Source organism: Nesoenas mayeri, assembly GCF_963082525.1.
Source record: "Nesoenas mayeri genome assembly, chromosome: 18".
NCBI lineage: Eukaryota > Metazoa > Chordata > Aves > Columbiformes > Columbidae > Nesoenas > Nesoenas mayeri.
Window position 1 is genome coordinate 12,022,538 of NC_137566.1, and position 17,358 is coordinate 12,039,895.

At 45.1% G+C, this 17,358-nt stretch overlaps 1 protein-coding gene across 1 annotated transcript in view; it reads left to right on the top strand.

The window, feature by feature from the left end:
• Positions 1 to 17,358, top strand: part of NEK6 (NIMA related kinase 6) — a 48,773-nt gene that overhangs the window by 6,071 nt on the left and 25,344 nt on the right. The window contains exon 2 of the mRNA XM_080355812.1: positions 13,993 to 14,117. Within this exon, the coding sequence (XP_080211938.1) occupies positions 14,025 to 14,117 (93 nt within the window). The 5' untranslated portion in view covers positions 13,993 to 14,024. The remainder of the gene's footprint in view (positions 1 to 13,992; positions 14,118 to 17,358) is intronic.

Sequence of the window (17,358 nt, forward strand, 5' to 3'; positions counted from 1 at the left end):
GAGAGAAGGGCAGATTCTCCTTCGAGGAGGGGGTGATAATGTCTTGCGCTGCCACAGCTATTTACGAAATGAATGGCTGTCAGCAGCCTGGCTGATGCGTCCCCAGATATGCATTTCAGCATTGCTGGGAGACAGCTGAGGGTCCTTCCTGAGGAGGTCTCAGTGTCTCGTTTCAACACAGCATCCCACCTTTTGGGCACAAAACATCCTTTGGTGTTTGGTCTGGGTGGGATTTCCCAGGACAGATTGTGCTGTCCCGTTTGGGGGACATGTTCACCATCCTGCTCCTCCATGTGCTGCATCCACGTGAACCACGGTTACCTCACCTAGTGCGCCAGTATTCCAGGGATCAAAAACCGAAGTGCTAAGGGCTGTGACCCGCGCCCGGCCCAGGCTGCTGACGGAGCAGGTGTCGCTCCACGCCCTGCGCAGGGTTTGCACGTCTTTCATTTTGCAGAGCTCAGCGACAGATACCGTTCTCCAGTTACTTTTGTCGTTGGATCTCTGAGAAGCCCACTTGCTTCGAGGTGGGAAATATCCACCAGCCTGTTGAAAACTCGTGGTGTGCATGAAGCAGAGCTGGAAGTCCGTACCGAGGGGGAAGCCGGGCGCTGGATAGTTGGAATTGCTGCTCCGGGGTGCGAGCGGCTCCGGCCGTGCCCTCTCCCAGGGCGCTTGCTGCCTCAATAGTGCACGATAACTTTTCTCCAATTTTTCTTCTTTCCTTAGAGCAAACCATCATCTTTTACTTGAGACAATAACTTTTTCCTTAACCTAGTGATTTTTAAACTGTGGAGCTCGAGATCAGGATCACTGCAGATGGAGCAATATTTGGGGAATGTTGACCTACAGGATGGATCGCAACTTCATAGTACATTCAATATGATTCCTTTCAGGAATTTCAGTTCAAGTCTCACTCCTGTTCTAACCTTGTGGACACTCGTCTATGCCGCCCCGAAAAGGAGTGGCTTTTCTCCTTGTTGGAACGCTTTGTTTCTTGCATAGGAACATTGAATGTCAACACTGTTCTAGAGAATTTGTGGAGGGTTCTGGTTCTTGGGACATACGTATGTCATTGTAGTGAGGAGATGGAGAGAAAAGTTGTAGATATTCTAAGGTTCCTTTCCTCCAAGAGCAGGGACTCAGGGTAGAACAGGTGTCAGCAAACATGGACACAAAAATGCCCTTCTCTTTCATTCATGGAAGTTCTGCTTTGGTTCTTTCATGCTGTCGGTGTTTCATTAGCTGTTCTTTGAGTTGTGCAAAACGTAAGACTCAAAAATGTTAAACTGGAACAAAAAACCCCGAACAGTCTTGAAAAGGTTTTTAAAAATATATGAATGTGTTGCAAAGAAGCAAATCAGTCTCAATGTGTGTGTCTGTACGCTCCTCTTTAATCAGCTGGGAAATCTAAGTGGTGACTTTCAGCTGTCACTATATTAAGAACCAGTGCTGCCTTTTGTGGCAGTCTGTATATACTGAACTCGGTACTATGTAGTAAATATTCTTGCTGTGTTTTCATAATCATTCTACTTAAAGTAAGTGCTTCTTGGGTGGGTATTACAAATCTGTTAATCTTTATGGTATTTATAGGGTAATTTTTAACTCTCTTGAGCTCCTTACTTCCTTGCGGGTCAGTTACTCAATTTATAACATAATGTCAGTTGTAAGAACTTTACCATCCAAGGGTAAACAGTCTTTGATATGGTTCTTTACCTGTGTTTGCTCTTAGTTCTTTGTATGTTAAGGTATGCAATAACTTACTCTGTGACTTATCTATTGGGGTTTCTTTTAGTCTCCTTGGTTTGTACTTTAAAGTGACTATGATGAATTATTTTAGCTTTTGTGCTTCATCAGTAATGCAGGGAGAGGGAAAACTTTAAGCAGTTCTGTCTGAAGAAAAGTTCTGTTAACTGAGGTGCAGCTACTTCAGCAAAAATTGCTGCAAATAATGTTTAAATATTTTCACTTGTGTATTGATGAAAGTGATAACTGTGGGTCAAACACCGCACCAGCTCTGCGGAGGGACTGGTTTAGCGGAGAGAGCCGTGTGAGAGGCGGTCAGGGGGCACAGGGCAGTGAGGGGCAGGCTGGGCAGGACCTGGGCTGCCGTGTGTGCTTTTAACAACCTGTTTGCGTGTGATGCTGCGGAGGAAGTGAAGTTTCAGATGAATCATTCATCATGAGTCTTATCAGACACCGCTGGGGTCACAAGTTACCTGTTCTGCTGTTCTCTGAGGCTGGCACCAGCTGACTGCCAGCTTGCTCTTTTTTTTGGTGACATAGATGGCACTAATGAGTTTGATAAAAGCAGCTGGATGATGAGGGCAATATAGTTTCCTGTTGGAGACACTCTCTGGTTTGTTACGCAGGACCATATTTAAGTTTCTATATACTCTTAAGTCACCTGGCAGCACTGGTAACCAGGGTACCTTTTGTTCATGCGTCCAACATGTAGCATCAATTCTCTCCAGACTCAGTTGCTGTTGTCCATAGTTTTTCCTTCGTGCTGTTACCGTGGCATGAATTACTGGTGCCCGCAATCACGCGGCTGTCAGTTTTGCTGGGTGCAGTGTAGCGGGGTCGGGAGCCGCTGTGGAAGCAGCTCTGCTGCACTCCTGCTGTAAAGCTGGTTTGCCCTCCGCACTGCCCGGCGTGGTCCTGCCGCCGCCTCCCGGCGCTCAGGCTGCTGGGCCTTGGCACTCGCCTCTCTTGCCGTGGTTTGATCTGAACTGGTCCATATCTGTCAACCAACTTGTAAACGTTGCAAATTCATTAATAAATATTTTCTATTTATTTAAATACCTTCTTTTTCTTCATGTGTTCCTCTTTTCCACACATTTACTCCTTTAAAACAAGTTGTCCTGCAGCTCTTGGTTGTGGTGTGGGAACTGTTCACCCCCAGGAACATGTGCTACCAAAGGGCTTTGCTGTTTTTACACTCCCTCGGCTCCCCGAACGCTCCCAGCTCCAGGCAGTCCCGCTGACCGCTCTGTGCTGATCCGCTTGTTTTGTGGTGCTGTCCAGGGGTTGGAGCAGAGCAGAGCGCGGAGTCAGGATGGGGGTGGTTTGTCCCCATCTTTGACTCCAGTCCAACCTGGACACTTCACGCAACAATTAATGTTATTTCCAAGTAGGTTGCTGTATCAATATTCACTTATATTTTGCTCAGTAGCTTTTTCGACTGGTTTGTTTTACAGTAGGTCAATTTGATCCTTTGCTGTCATCACTCTTTAATTTTTATTTTTCTGCTTTGCCCTGTTGCTTGCTGCTTCACTTATTTCTAGTGCTGAGTAGTAGTGTTTGATTCACAGGTATTAATAAGATGTCAACATAATTTGCATTGATATTAATAAACCATATTGTAGGTTATTTTGAAATAGTGTAAATATTTGTGTTTCTTTTCTGAAACAAACCTCTGTGTTTGTGCAAGTATCTGATGGCAAGCAGTTGTCTTTGAATGCTGATGAACCAGTCCATTGTAGATATTTTCAGCTGTGTTCTGCATAATTACTCTTAAAAACTGGTAATTCGAGATGGTTGGAAAATTACATTTTACTTAGTTCAGGGATTGCTGAAAGCTAAATTGCATTCTGTGCCTCAGCTGGACTTTTTTGTTTCTCTCTTTTAATTGCGTTAGCACTTTAACCCTAAGTACTTCTCATCATGGCTGTGGCTGATAGGTGGGTATCTGGCGGCAGATAGAACAGATGCTGCATTTTGAAAACATAATGTACAGGCCTTTGCAAACGTCTGTTAATTCTTTGGTTTCGTGCTCTCTGCCAGCAGTGCTGGTTTATTATTGTCTGCAGGACTGTGTAATATGTGCAAATCAGCGGGGAGATGCAGCTCAGGTTTGGGGGAAGGAGCGAGCAGGGCAGGGCTGCTCCACTCGGCAGGTTTCTCATGCCTGTGTGCTGACAAACGGCTGGGTCTCTGCTCACCGTTCCTCTGGTGAGCTGGGGGTGGCCCAAAGGCACCTTGCGATACACAGCACAGGTTTTTCAGACGAGAAACTGGAAGTGAGGCTGTGGAGCTATTGTCTTGGTAAGGAAAGCCTGTTCCTTCCTGCTCCCTCGAGGTTCGAACAGCGCAGTGTTAACCTGAGCTCAGTGGGGTCTGGGGAGGGTGGGGAAGAGGTGCTGGGTGGGCAGGATGGGAGACTTTGGTTTGCATGAGTGAGCTTATGGTTTTAAATAATCCAATACGACTGAGTTTATGCTTCAGCATTGAAGCTTTTTAGAATAATAGAAAATTGCTACACAGTGGGCAGAATATAGTGTGAAATGTGATTTGTCTCTTGTGCAGAGCCTGCACATCTAGTTATAATTTCCTTGAAAGGTTAATTCCAAATTTCTCTTCAGAACATTCTGTGCAGGCCTTTCTGTAGGAAAAAAAAAAAAAAATTGGACTCAATTTAAATAGACAAGTCTTGTGAATCCTGAAAGAATTTGGGCATTTAGCCCAGGAAAGGGAGAGTTCTCTGCAAGAACTTCATTAACCCTGTCTGTCAGCAGAATCAGTAATAAAAGTAGCTATGCAGACTTACAAAGAACAGATCTTTTTTGTTTTCTGCCATAGCCTGGATCTGCAGGCGCTGGTGAATGGATCGTGTTCTGCAGGGAAAACTGTGCCCTGTGGGAAAGGAGACGCTGTGCTGTGTGTGGTGGGGTGGGGGCATGGGTATCAACCAGAGAGCTGCACTGGTTTTCAGAAAATTGGTGTTGGTGGTTCCCGATACTCAGGAATGTGTAGGGGAAACCAGTTATTTTATTTGGTATAAGGACACTTCATGGCAATGTATATACAGTCTTATTTAGCATATTTTGAGGCAGAAAAAAATACAAAGATGTTTCTAACGTAGCTATTTTTGCAACTAGAAAAATGTTCAATGTTTTGAGCCAGGGCAGAGCTTGCGCTTGTTCTTGGCATCCGCGGGCAGGGTGCGGGTCCCGTGGTCCTGCGGGGTCTGCGTCGGGACCCTGCGGGTCGGGAGCCTGCGCCTCACCAGCTGCTTTGAAGCTGCAGCGGGTTCCAATGGGATGAGTCCATAGGCTGACTGGGCTGCACGGTTCTCAGCGTTATTTCCTCTTCTGGTTGGGAGAGATGGAAATACCTGTTGTTCTGATGTTTTGAACTTCAGTGAACATGTATCTATATATGTCTATATCTTCCTCCATTCCTTTTCCATGTATTTGAGACAGATATGTTGGCTACTACAGACTGAAATTAATGGCTCTAGAGAGAAACTGCATGAACAAAGTGTTTACAGCAGGTTTTGTGGATTTCAAGCCCATCTAACATGGGTTTGCTCCTTTACCTTGGTCTGCCTTAGCTTTCCTTAAACATTGGAGAAATTACAGCAATACTTCAGGAGTATCTTTGTGAGGTTTGCTTAATGCTCATCAAGTGCTTGCAAGTGTGGTAATTGAAATTTAGCAGCACTAAGTGGTGGTGTTTCTAATCACATATGTATATATGTATCTATAGAAGACTTTGTTAGGGTTTAAGCTCTTCTGTTGGTTAAGCTGAGAGCAGCCTGGGCTGAACAGTTCCCACGTGGGGGTTTGGGGCTGTAGCAGCAGAGCTTACCTGAAGTTGGGGTTTTGTGTCCTTTGTCAGTGCTGGTTTTGTCTTGCTGGCATAAGATGGTCTGTTTGCTTGTGCTCTTGGCTGCTTGCTAAAGGTGTCTTGATAGGAACAGGCTCTGTGAGTAGTTTGCATTCTTAGAGCTCTGTAGTAGAAACTTATTTTCGGGATTGGCTTGATTTGGATGTTTTCACCGTAGGTTGGAACAATTAGTCTTCCGTACTACTTGATTTTTGGCTCTTCTTTTTCACAAGGGCTCTTCAGCTGTTGGTTGAGAGTGGAAAGTGTGTTTCACGTGCAGATTGTCAGCTCGCTGGTAGCACTGTAAGTTTGCTTGTGTGCAAACAGCCGACTGTTCCCTCGCTGCAGAGGGAGACGGTGCGGCCAGCGTGATGATGAAGTTGCCGTTAGTGCTGCAGACAGCGCGTGTTTCGTAGCTGTATGTGATGGTACTTATTTCAGTTATGATTTAATGATGTGAAAATGTCTGGCAGTTTCTGTGAACATATACATTATGGATATATTTCCAGCCTATATTTAATCTTTCCTTCATCAGAAATGAATGAATTCTGAGAAGGATAACAGAAATGTTCTTAAATAATTTGACTTCAGGCTTGAAAGCTTTATTGCATTATAAATTAAAAGCTGAGCATGTTGTTGCATGCTTAGTAAGCAATACAGTAAAATTCCAGGTAGATTTAGTATGTGTTTATTTTTAACAAGTGTTTCGTTAGCGCCGGTAGTGGCCTGAGAGGTCTATCCCCAACGTTTCAGAGCTTGTAAAAATGAATATCATTAATACTTTTGGAAGGCTCAAAATTGCAACTTGAAGAATATAAATTAAGGTATGCTGGCTTCTTTCTTTATCTGAACATACTAGTTGGGGAAAAATGCAACCTGCTGCTGCTGTACTGTATTTACAGTGTTATCTCTCTTCAGAGGAACTATTGTCATTTTAAATGCTGCTGGCTGCTGTCCATCCTGGATTTCGGATGTGACTGTGCATTTTATATTTATCTACATCTTATGCAAACATTATATGTAACTATTTACGTGTGGTGTTGCACTAGGAAATTCCGCTCTGTGAAGTAAGAGGTAGGACTAGTCCATTTAGGCTGGTGGAAGGGAACGTTTATCTTATCACATTGATTACTTAGTCATAAGTATAAATCACCAAGGACTCTTGGCACTGCTCCTAGGACTGCTGAACAGGAGTGTGTGAACCCATCCCGTGTTGTGGATGGATCGAGCTCTGTAGCATCCAAAGTGTATTCACAAGACCTTTACAAACAGTTGTGTGGTTTGATTTGGGACCAGGTTCTAGGGAGCTGATATTACAATGTAGGGAAACAAACAAGCCCGAACAACCAAGAAACGAACCTGTGGTGGAAGTGAGCTAACTATGCTCCTGGCTGGTCCTGAGAACTGACTAAGGTAATGGGCGTGTGAAATGTTCTATTGAATAATTGTATGAACTCCAGTAGCATCCTCGAGGTTAGTAATACAGCGGAGGAGGCGAGAGCACTGTGTCTGACCCTGCCGGTACCGAGTTGTTCCGCTACATTTGTCCCCAAACTACAACACAGTGTGTTTGGAATGATAGTCTGCCCTGCTTAAAATGGCAATATGGACCTGAGCTGCATGGAGAGGGTGCTCTGACACAGATACTTCATTACTGGCAGGAAGCATTTGTTTTATTGACATCTACAGTGAAATGGCTCCAAATACCTTTAAATAGTTGACTTAATGTCATTTTGCTTCTAGGTATGGAACAGCGAATTACAGTGTCTGTCACAGCATTTGTTTAACGATCATCAGTTGTTGACACAGTATGAAAAAGCTCTAGGGCTTCTCAGCCGTTTCACTGAAACCTTGGTGGAGCCGGGGAGGCTGAGGGGCCGGCGCTGCTCCCGACTGCTGACAATCTAGTTCGCACGCAGTGGGGACAAAAGGTCTGCACAGAGTCTTAGCACCAGCCCATCTGCGCCTGCTTCCAGGGTGACTCCAACGCTGGTGAGATTGAAAGTGTGATGAAAACACCATTCTTGTGCTCAGCGGTCAATTCGTGACAAACATCCTCGTCCTTTTCAGGGGTTTAGAAATTGCTGGTGCAGTTTTCACTGAGGGCTGTGACTTGGTTTCTGCATTTTGATGGGACAGCAGCTACTTGTAAAAATTTTGAATATGTAAATACATACATTTATTTTTGTATTTTCCTATTGGGATGTCAATACCATAGTTTGAGCGTTTGTACCTTCTATTAATATGAGTTATTTAAGGTTGGATGAGGATGTGCTTTGGAAAGTTATCAAAAATATCTGTTTAACAAAATTCAAATAAAAGTTAAGTTAAAACACACAGTTGGGCTCCTTAATACTTAAAAATACCCATAAAGAAAATTTTACTTTGAAACAGAACTATTGCCTCTAACAGTGTTTGGTGACTGATGCTTTTGTTACTTTTGGTGACCCAGGGCCTCCCCTTTCAAGCTTCCCTGATAATAAAGGCTGCAAAGGTTGATTTCCACCCGTTTTTGTTTGTCCTTTAGAGCTTATGTCAATGAGGATGAGTGAAGTTATAGTAGATATTATATTAGCGCCTCAGTCACGGATGGCATTTCTAAATCTAACAAAGTTGTGTAACCGAGCGCTCTTAAGGTCTTCTTTTTAAGAGTCTGTTCACATTTCCCTGTATTTTATGCTTTCTTGGGCTTTGCGGGTGTGCATAACCCATAGTGCGTTACATTTGCATGGATATATCTACAGATACGCTTCCATCTTCATGCTTAGCCTAAAATTTTGAAACTATCTGCGGGTGATGGCCAGTTCCTGCCTGAGCTCCCTCGGTGCGGCTGTGGGGCGCACAGGCCGGCTGTGGGGCGCACAGGCCGGCTGTGGGGCGCACAGACCTGCTGTGGGGCGCACAGGCCGGCTGTGGGGCGCACAGCCCATGCGGGGGCTGCTCGGGGCGGCGGCGCCTGCGGCCCGGCCGGCTCGACCTCGGGCAGGAACCTCCTCCTGGGCCATTTCTTACTGAATTGTGTTCTTGAACTCTGCTCTTGCAGCTTTCTCTCCAGTCTCTTGCGTTTCAGTGCCATTCCTCATGTTGTTTCCTTTAACATTCATATTCATATTTTTTCAGTGTTGGCAGGTATGTATTTCACACTACCATGAGGGGTTTTTGGATGTTAGACTGCTATTTGCTTATGGTGATTTCCAGTCATCATAAGGTGACTGTTGAGAGAGATGAGCAGAGAGGAAAAAAATTGTCAAGCATTTACAGTAAATACTCTCTGCTTTTGGAAACGCTGTCAGAAGTTTAATTGTTGGGTTCAAGTAAGTTTGTCATGTGCCAGACAGAATCAGTCTGCCGTAATGAACGGGTTACGCACTTCACCAGCAAAAAGGGAGAGTGAGAAAGCAAGGGATGCTCAGGATTCCCTGTCACCTTGCACTGCAGAAGGAACGGGGTGGGCTTTTTAACCTAGCCTGTAATTAGGTTTTGCATGGAAGCATATATTACTGTGCTTGCTTTGCCAAAGCTCTTCAGTGTGATGGATGAGATTTAAAGGTTGATCTGACTAAATTGCAATGAGAATACTAACGACAAAGATATTTCTGTTGTGAACTATTCCTACCAGGCATCATAGCTGTGACAGAAATGGTGTAAGATAATGGACAATAAAAGTCACTCAAAAATAATACTCTCCTCGGACTGGGCTGCCTTCCCCACAGCACACACCCCGAACCGGGGCAATAATGTAATCATAAGCCAAGATCATCATTTAAATATATAGGTAATCTCATATAGTATCCTGACAGATTTATTTTATGAACAAGCAAGAGGAAGAATGTTATTGGGCAGCAGAGAGGAAGGAAGCGTTGGTGCTGTGGCCATGCTGATTTTGTACAGCAGTCTGTGTTGCTCCAGCCGTGGCGCTGGGCCCGAGCAGCGTCCCACGGGGGAGCCGGGGCTTTACGGGCACTGCGGCGTCTTAGTCACTGTTCATCTCTATTCTTTGTATATGTTAAAAGATGGAAATCTGTGCAGTGGTTTAAGCAACATACTTGGCTGTGTTTAAACAACTCGTGGATTTCTGGAACTATACAAGACTTGGTTTTTTTTGTTTTACATGAAGTATCTACACAGAGCCGCTTGCCTCTCCGTCCCAAGTCCCCATGTAGTGCAAGTATAGGAGAGGGATATAGTAACTGAGTGCAAAAGCACATACATATCTCTTGTCTGATATTTGGGGGCATTGGAGCAGGTCAAAGGTACGAAAGGCCCCATAATGTTTCCAGGAAGGGCACAGCTGCCTCCCCTTCACAATCAGGAATCCGGAGACTCCTCGAGTGGAGTCGTGTCACTTTTACAGTAGGAAGTGGTGCAAAAGTTGAAAACCTCATAGGCTATTCTGCAGAATCCTTTTTGTGGCAGTGCCAGGGAAAGCTGGGATTGCTGTGGCTGGTTGTACGTTTATAAAGCTGTTCCCTGTGCGGTCTCGTGCTCTGTGCAGTGCCGCCCCTTGCTGTGTCCCTGCTGGTGGCTTTAGCGGTGGCTCCTCCAGCGCCGTGGGCAGCAGCACAGCTGGACGTGGGTGCACGGCAACAGCTGGGGCGGCTCGGGAGAGGGTGAGGAGTGTTGGTACAGAAACCACTTTTAACACTGAGCACTCAAACTGCTGCTTTGCTGTCTACTTTAGAGGCATGTGATCCTGTCACATTGATTATACATCTGGGAGTAAATAATTTGGCCTGTAGTTGGGTTTGAGGCGTGCAGAGACACATGGCGATGCCGATTAAACTGGTCACAGCTGTTTCACTGAGCCGGTTTAGAGAGGAGCTGCACCCGGGGCAGTCGGGTGTGTGAGACTGAACACCAAGATGCGATGAGGTTCTCTTCCTTAATGAGTGTCTCGTAATTAATGATCTTGGCCTTTGTTAGCAAGTGCCCTGGGCTGTTCTGCTCTGAGCATCCCACCGGTCAGGTATCTGCGAGGTACCACGGCCTTCCATGGGGATTCGTGTTCTGCTTTGCTTTCCACTGATCCAGGCTGGGATGAACGGATGGGATGGGGCGTAAGGACACTTAGGTACCCAAAGAGGAATCGCAGCCTCGGACATGATGTGGGACCTGGCTGCATACGAGGGTTTTTATTTTCCCTTGCTTTGTAAAACCTCCAGGTTACCTGTGGCTACTGCCACTGTATGCGGTAATAACTGTCCTGCAGAAGGGTACAGTAAGTGGCAGGATGCTTAAAGACTATGAATGTTATGTAGTTCAGGCTTTTACTGCCATGTGGTGAACATGCACAACGTGCCGTGTGTAGAAACAGCTTCTCTGAGCACTGAGGCACTTCCATCCTGACCCATAGAGCCTGGGTGAGGTGCGAGGTTGTAACTCATTCGAGTCCCTTTGAAAAGACTGTTCCTTTCCAAAAGAATGAAGATATGGCTTTTGGTATGCTGGATCTCCATCAAATGCTTATGTTAATTGCAAGTGAGAGTTTCATGGTAATTTTTGGATTCCGTGAGATAACTTAATGCACAGATTATTTAGCCTGAGTGGAAGGATGGAGTAAGGGATGGCTAAACAGATTTGAACATTTCTTATGTGTTACGGTTTTCTTCAGTAGTCTAGAACGACTCCTATCTGACGTGTCGCAGCCAATGTCCAGCCTAACTTCAGGATTACTGAAATGTAGCTCACAGCGCGGTCACGTCCCAGCAGAGGGCACCTGGAATGGGGGTGAGGCTCCCTGCTTTGAAGTAGTTGTACTGGACACAGCCATGTGCTCTGCTCAACATTTTTATGTTTAAAAATGCAATTGTGTTGCAGTTAGGCTTTTCTAAAGAGAGCTTTGTGGAGTTACAACTCCGTGTGGTCTGTGCACCGTTCTTGATGTCATGAAGTGCTGTTGTGTCGGCTGCTCTCTGAGGGCCCTGGGTGACGGCCCTTCCCGGGGATCCCCGTCCCACCTATCCCAGAATAGCTGAGCTGGCAGCTCGGGGCAGGACACGCTGTCCCGCAGGTGTCAGCGGCTCCGAGCTGCTGTCATGTGAGCTGTCCGTATCTCTTTTCAAAGCTGATATTTGGTTCTTACTCCTTCCTTTGCCTCCAGCTGTAGTGCTTTACACAAACAGTGACCAAACCCAAATATTCTGCCTCATACCTTCCATACCTGCTGGTGGCAGCTCGTCTGGTCTGAGCTGTTAATTGCCTTCCCCTTGTCTAATCCCTCGTGGTAACTAATTGTACCTTGACTTCCCTTATGGTAGCTGGAAATTATGGTTCTGTTAGGAATGGCCCAGATTTGCATATGATGGGATGACTCAGAGTCTCATATTGAGAAATAACTCCGTGTTCTCTCTTTTGAGCTCCAATCCTTTCCGAAGGCCAGACGCACTGGGTGGGATGTTTGATCAGTGTTAGGCTACAGATCTTTCACGTGACGCTGCCTGGACGTGCCTCTTCTCCTGAGGCTGTTGATGTGAAATTGGTGGCTTCCCGTGGAGGTGAGCGGTGAGGAGCGGGGCCGGCAGCGGCTGCTGGGCCCTCACAGCGCTTGTGCTGTGCTTGTGCACTCAGAAGGGAAAGAAAGAGTGTTACACTCTCCCTTCAAGCAAACAGCCTTTCTTCAAATCATGAGTAATAACATAGTTAAGATCTGGCAGTGTAATGTAAGGTAGAAATTTCATAGGACAGTTTAATGTTGATATTAAGGACATATTTTTATTCTTAAAGTACTCAGCTGGTTACTAATAAACCTACAGATGCCTGATACTGAAGGAATCTTAAAATCAAACTTCTTCATACTAATTAATAGCGATTATCCTCCCCCTGGAGTGCTGTGGTGCCCACTCAGACAGCAGCCCATGGCTCAGCCTGGCTGTGCACAGCAGCTACCCCAACTCTTTCTAGTGAGTGTTCATTAGAGTGAAAGTTCATTTGCTTAAGAAACGAGCTTTTTCTCTGCTTTCTCCCCGATACTGTACGTGCACATTTTGATGCCAAAGGCTTATTTATTTCACTTACAACTGTTAAAAGAACCAAGTGCAGTTTGCTACAGAAATTCTTCTGCATCATATTTTCTCCTCCACTCCCCCAAATATTTAAAATACCTTTGTATTTTAAATTAAGAGTTAGTCATTGCCCAAGTGCCAGGCGTGCACTATTAATACACTAATGAGGTCAGGTTGTGCTCTTTCGCTGAGTGAATACTTGCCAAAACTCTTGAAACAAGTTTCTGCAAATGCTTGTGTTGGCCACTAAATCTTCCCTTGTCACCGTTGGGCTCCTGGTAGCGGCGAAGGACAGCAACAGTGCCACTCTAAATGGCACGTTACCTCGAGCGTCTGTGGATAACCAATAGCTGGCTATGAATAACATTATTAAATAAGCCCCCAAAGCCTGCACGCAGCCCTTTGTGGGGAAGGGGCGTCAGTGTGTTTAGTGTGTTCTGGCCGTGCTGGGAGTGTATTTGGGGACTGGCCAGAGCCTGAGCCCAGGACGGCCCTGGGATCCGCTCCCAGGTGTCCCTGCATTGCAAAAGCTTGGGTTTATGGTACTAATCTTATCATAAAACTGATCTTATCATCCTGTGAAATAATTTCATTCAAGGTAGACCCAAGATGCGACGTTTTATGTGACAAGTGCTGGATTTCCCAGCTCTTCACCAGCTGTGCTACCAGCATAAATGAAGGTTAAATTGTTATTGTTGTTGTGACTCAGAATTTCACAAACAAGATCTTTGCACTTCAAAAAGGGAGGAGAGGCTGCATTGGTCTCTCTTGGGCGAAGGGTAATTTTAGAATGAAAATCAAGGATCATTGCAAACAGTGATGGTGAATTTATTTTTGTCTCCTTACAGTAAGCTCTGTACATGATCACTTCTGCTAGATTTTTTCTCCAATGCTGCATCCTTTTAACTTCTGTCACTTTTGGAGGAAATTCTGCTGGAAAACTCGCTGAGTAATTGCTGCAGGTGCAACTGGAACAAATTCTTTCATGGACTTTCCCTCGTTTGTTCCTAGAGTAACACTTCCATCTTGCTGAACCTAATGCAGTTTCTAGCTGCTGCTTTCCGTGGTTCCCGACCTGCATGAGAACTTGGAATGGGGCGGGGAAGAAAGAATGTGGGTGAAGCTGCACTTCTAGGTTGTCTCTTTCCAGCGAAAGCTGTAACAGTCTGGTGGGACTTCTTGTCATTTTTATTTTACAAATGGAAACGTGCTAACCTTTCTGGAATTGTCCACTAAGTGTCTGATCCCACTGGGGGTGCTCTGGGTTCAGTGGTTCTAGGGCAGGTAGCGTTAGCGGCTGTTACAGTACACGAGTTGCTTGCTTTCAGCACTGTATGAATGGTGACGAGACTTCTCTCTCCCCTCTTTGTGTTCTGTGCAGCAGAAGCGTGAGGCAGAGTTTGGTATGATACCATGGAAGGGCAGCACAACCACCCGCATCATCTAGGGGACCAGAACAACCCTCTTTGCAAGCTGCCGGGGCAGGAATATCAGCATGATCCTCAGGTAAGTACACGTGTCCTTCCGTCCTTCTCCTTCGCTGTTTCCTTCCCTTCCTTTTATAAAAGTCCACACATCTCTTGCATTTAGGCTTTTGGGGTTTTGCCTCTTTTGTTACTAGTGCAGTTACGGCAGTTTTAGGGTATATCCAGTTTGGGATTCTGCCAGTCAGCCGGAGTTTCCTGAACCGAGTTTTTTGATAATAAGAAAAAAAGGCAATCCTTTGAATTTTGCTTAAAACAAGTATTTTAAAATCATCTTATAAAAACATTTACTGTGTTGGCTTTCTCTTCTCTTTGATTCTTTGAAGAAAAGGCCAAAGGAAAGAAGTTGGCTGTGTAAATGAATAAACGTATTTTATCTCCTTTTATAGTTTAATAATAAATGCTGAAGTTAATTACCAAACACAAGAAAAACTCCTACATGAAACTGTAGGCTCTCTGACTTCATTTCCTGTGAGTCTCTGGAATCTCTCCTGTAATGTATTTTGTCTATACTGTTACCAGGTTTCACTATGGTGGCTCCTGTCTCCTTCCCTGCCTTTCCGCAGCAGCGGGCTGAGCCTCGGGCTGGGCCTCGGTTCAGAGCAGCAATACCTGCGCTGTAGCCGCAGAACTCGTACTTTGTCAAGTCTGGCTCCTCGCCTTTTTGTAGACTGTTTATCAGAGCAATTAACTTTTACTGATGTATGTTAAAGGGTAAACAAAGCATCATGGAAAAGCTGTCGGCAGGACGACTGTTGCAGCTGCGGTGTGGCCTGGGCAGTCTGTGGGTGTTGTCGCTCCAGATGTGCGGCGCAGGGTGATCGGGGTCCCTGAACGAGGGGCGGTCGTTAGGGCGGTTGTAGCGAAGCGGGGTGGGATTTGCAGAACCCTGAGTTGCCCACACGTGGAGTTCAATGCTGAATGTGTCTTAGGCAGCACTGCTGGGAAAGCAGTGACGTATGGAGCAAAGCCCCCCTCTCCTAATGTAGCAATTTGTCATATTAAGTCATTTAATAATAATTGAATCCCCTTGATTAATCTCCTAGAATTAGCCAGTTGCATTTTGAGCAATTAGGGTTAATTACTGCCTCATTTGGCAGGATAGAGCCCCTGTAATTATTTCATGAACAAGATTAGGAAGTGTTCCTGTGCAGCAGATACATTCATGGCATCTTGGAGCACATGTTAGAATTTGTAATGACATAGTTAAGTGTAATTAGTAGCTAATAATCTATGTTCTGCTGCTATGCTGATGCTGAGTGGGCTCATTTTGCTATATGGTCATTGTCCTGTGAAATCTCCCCTCAACTCTGGTACTACCCAAGTTGTATTAACGGAGGTCTCTGAGTGTGTTAACTGCTCTGAGAGTGATGCAGTTTGGAGTTAGGACTGCGGGAAGACTTTCTCTTGGATTTGCTGTTAAAATAATATTTTGTTTTAAAAGCTGAATAGCAAAAATACACAGTCTCCCAGAGAACGGAACAAACTACCTCTCCTCAGCAAACTCAGTTTAGAAATTTACAAAACCTGGAGTATTTAGAGAGCAGGGCACCTTACATTGATGGCACGGTATGATTGGTTTTCCATTTGCAGGAACATTATTATATATCGTTTTCAATTTGCTGGTACCTGTTACCTGGAAGAATTCCAAATTGCATTGTTTCTTTCTTCTGTAGATACAGGTCACGCAGACGTGCTCTGTCATAGCTTGTGGAACAGAGAGGTTTGGGAAGGAGAGCTTGACCCAACTCGTCTTGCCGGGAGTGCCGCCCATGGCAGGCGGGTGGAGCTCACACCGAACAGCCAGAGCTGGAGCTTGTGGGGTCCCAGGCGGGCGGGTTCGTGTGGACCGGCCTCTCGGCTCCCCAGCCAGGGGAGTCACCCCAGCAGCGCAGCCGGGGCGCCCGCAGCTCTGCCCACACCGCGCTGCTGCTGAAGCTTTTGTTTCTTCATCCTGACAAAGCTGCTATTTCTGCTTTATAAATAGTACAGAGCTACGAGCGAGTGTACCAGACTGCTCTTTCTGTCTTTAACTACTATAGGAATAAGGTGACACTTTTGAGTAATGTTTCATATTTGAAGTTTTCTAATTAGGGTAAGTGAATATATAAATATAAAAAAGACCTAATAAAGCAGCAGTTCAGCTGCTGGCTGCCTTACCTGCTCAGCACTGCCCCGACGGAGTCCGTCAGCAAGAGACAGACCATTCCACAGTAACGTTCCAGAGCGAAAGTATCAATTATTTAAGTCTCTAGATTGCTTGGTGTTTATAGCAGTAAGCAATAAAAGTTATTTAGGAATAAATCAGTGATATAAAAATACAGAGCTATAATTTTTTACTTAGTTTTGGTACTATATAAACATAATAACTCACTTTTAAATAACCCTTTTATGTACTCGGCGGCTCGGCAGCAGAGCTGCTCATGGTGGTTCGCCTCGGTCCGCCACGTGAAGGTGGATCCAACGGCTCATCTGCCAGCAGAGACTCTGCGATTTCTCCTTCTCTGGAACTCTTACGCTATTTCTATGTTCAGTTTCTTGGTGAATATCACCTTGGTCTGCTATTTGCAAGCTGGTGTTTCTGTCTCTCCTTCTCAGAATATGGTACAAATATCTGTTGATAGGGATTTTTAAACTTTGAAATTCAAGCCAAGTTCTTCAGCAAACTTGAAATCCCAGGTAACAGGTCAGGTTAAGGATATTTTAGGATGACTCTGTAGTCCAGTTTTGAAGCTGCAAATTGAAAAACCTGATGTATTCTTCAGTAACTACTTGACTACCTGTTTGAAGGGTAATCTATATTTTAAAAGTTCCCTCATCTCTTGTGAGCTTAGAAGTTCTTCTTTTAATCAATCTGTTCTAATGTGTTCTCATAAATTCACACTGGAATTTCAACCTCAGAGTATGCAAAATTCTTCTCAGGTAGGCACTGTTGAATGGAGATGGGTGTCTCATTTGGGATGTCATAAAGAGATCTGCAGCACTGGTGTTGGTGAATCAGTGCTTGCGGGGTGTGTGTGTCCCACGGTGGGGCTGGCGTTCCCGCCACACATGGCTGCTGAAGGTGGAATTAGTGTACGGTAAACGTCATTTGGATGAAGTACGCACTTTGGAAGCAAGGAAATCATTGCTTTAAAATTAATGGTGCGTTGCAAATATCAGAAAACCCCCTTAGATCCAGCATAAAGATAATTAAAATTCAGGTCAGAAGTGTATGACTTAGTCGGGCTAAATTTTTTAATGAGATTTCAGAAAATTAATTG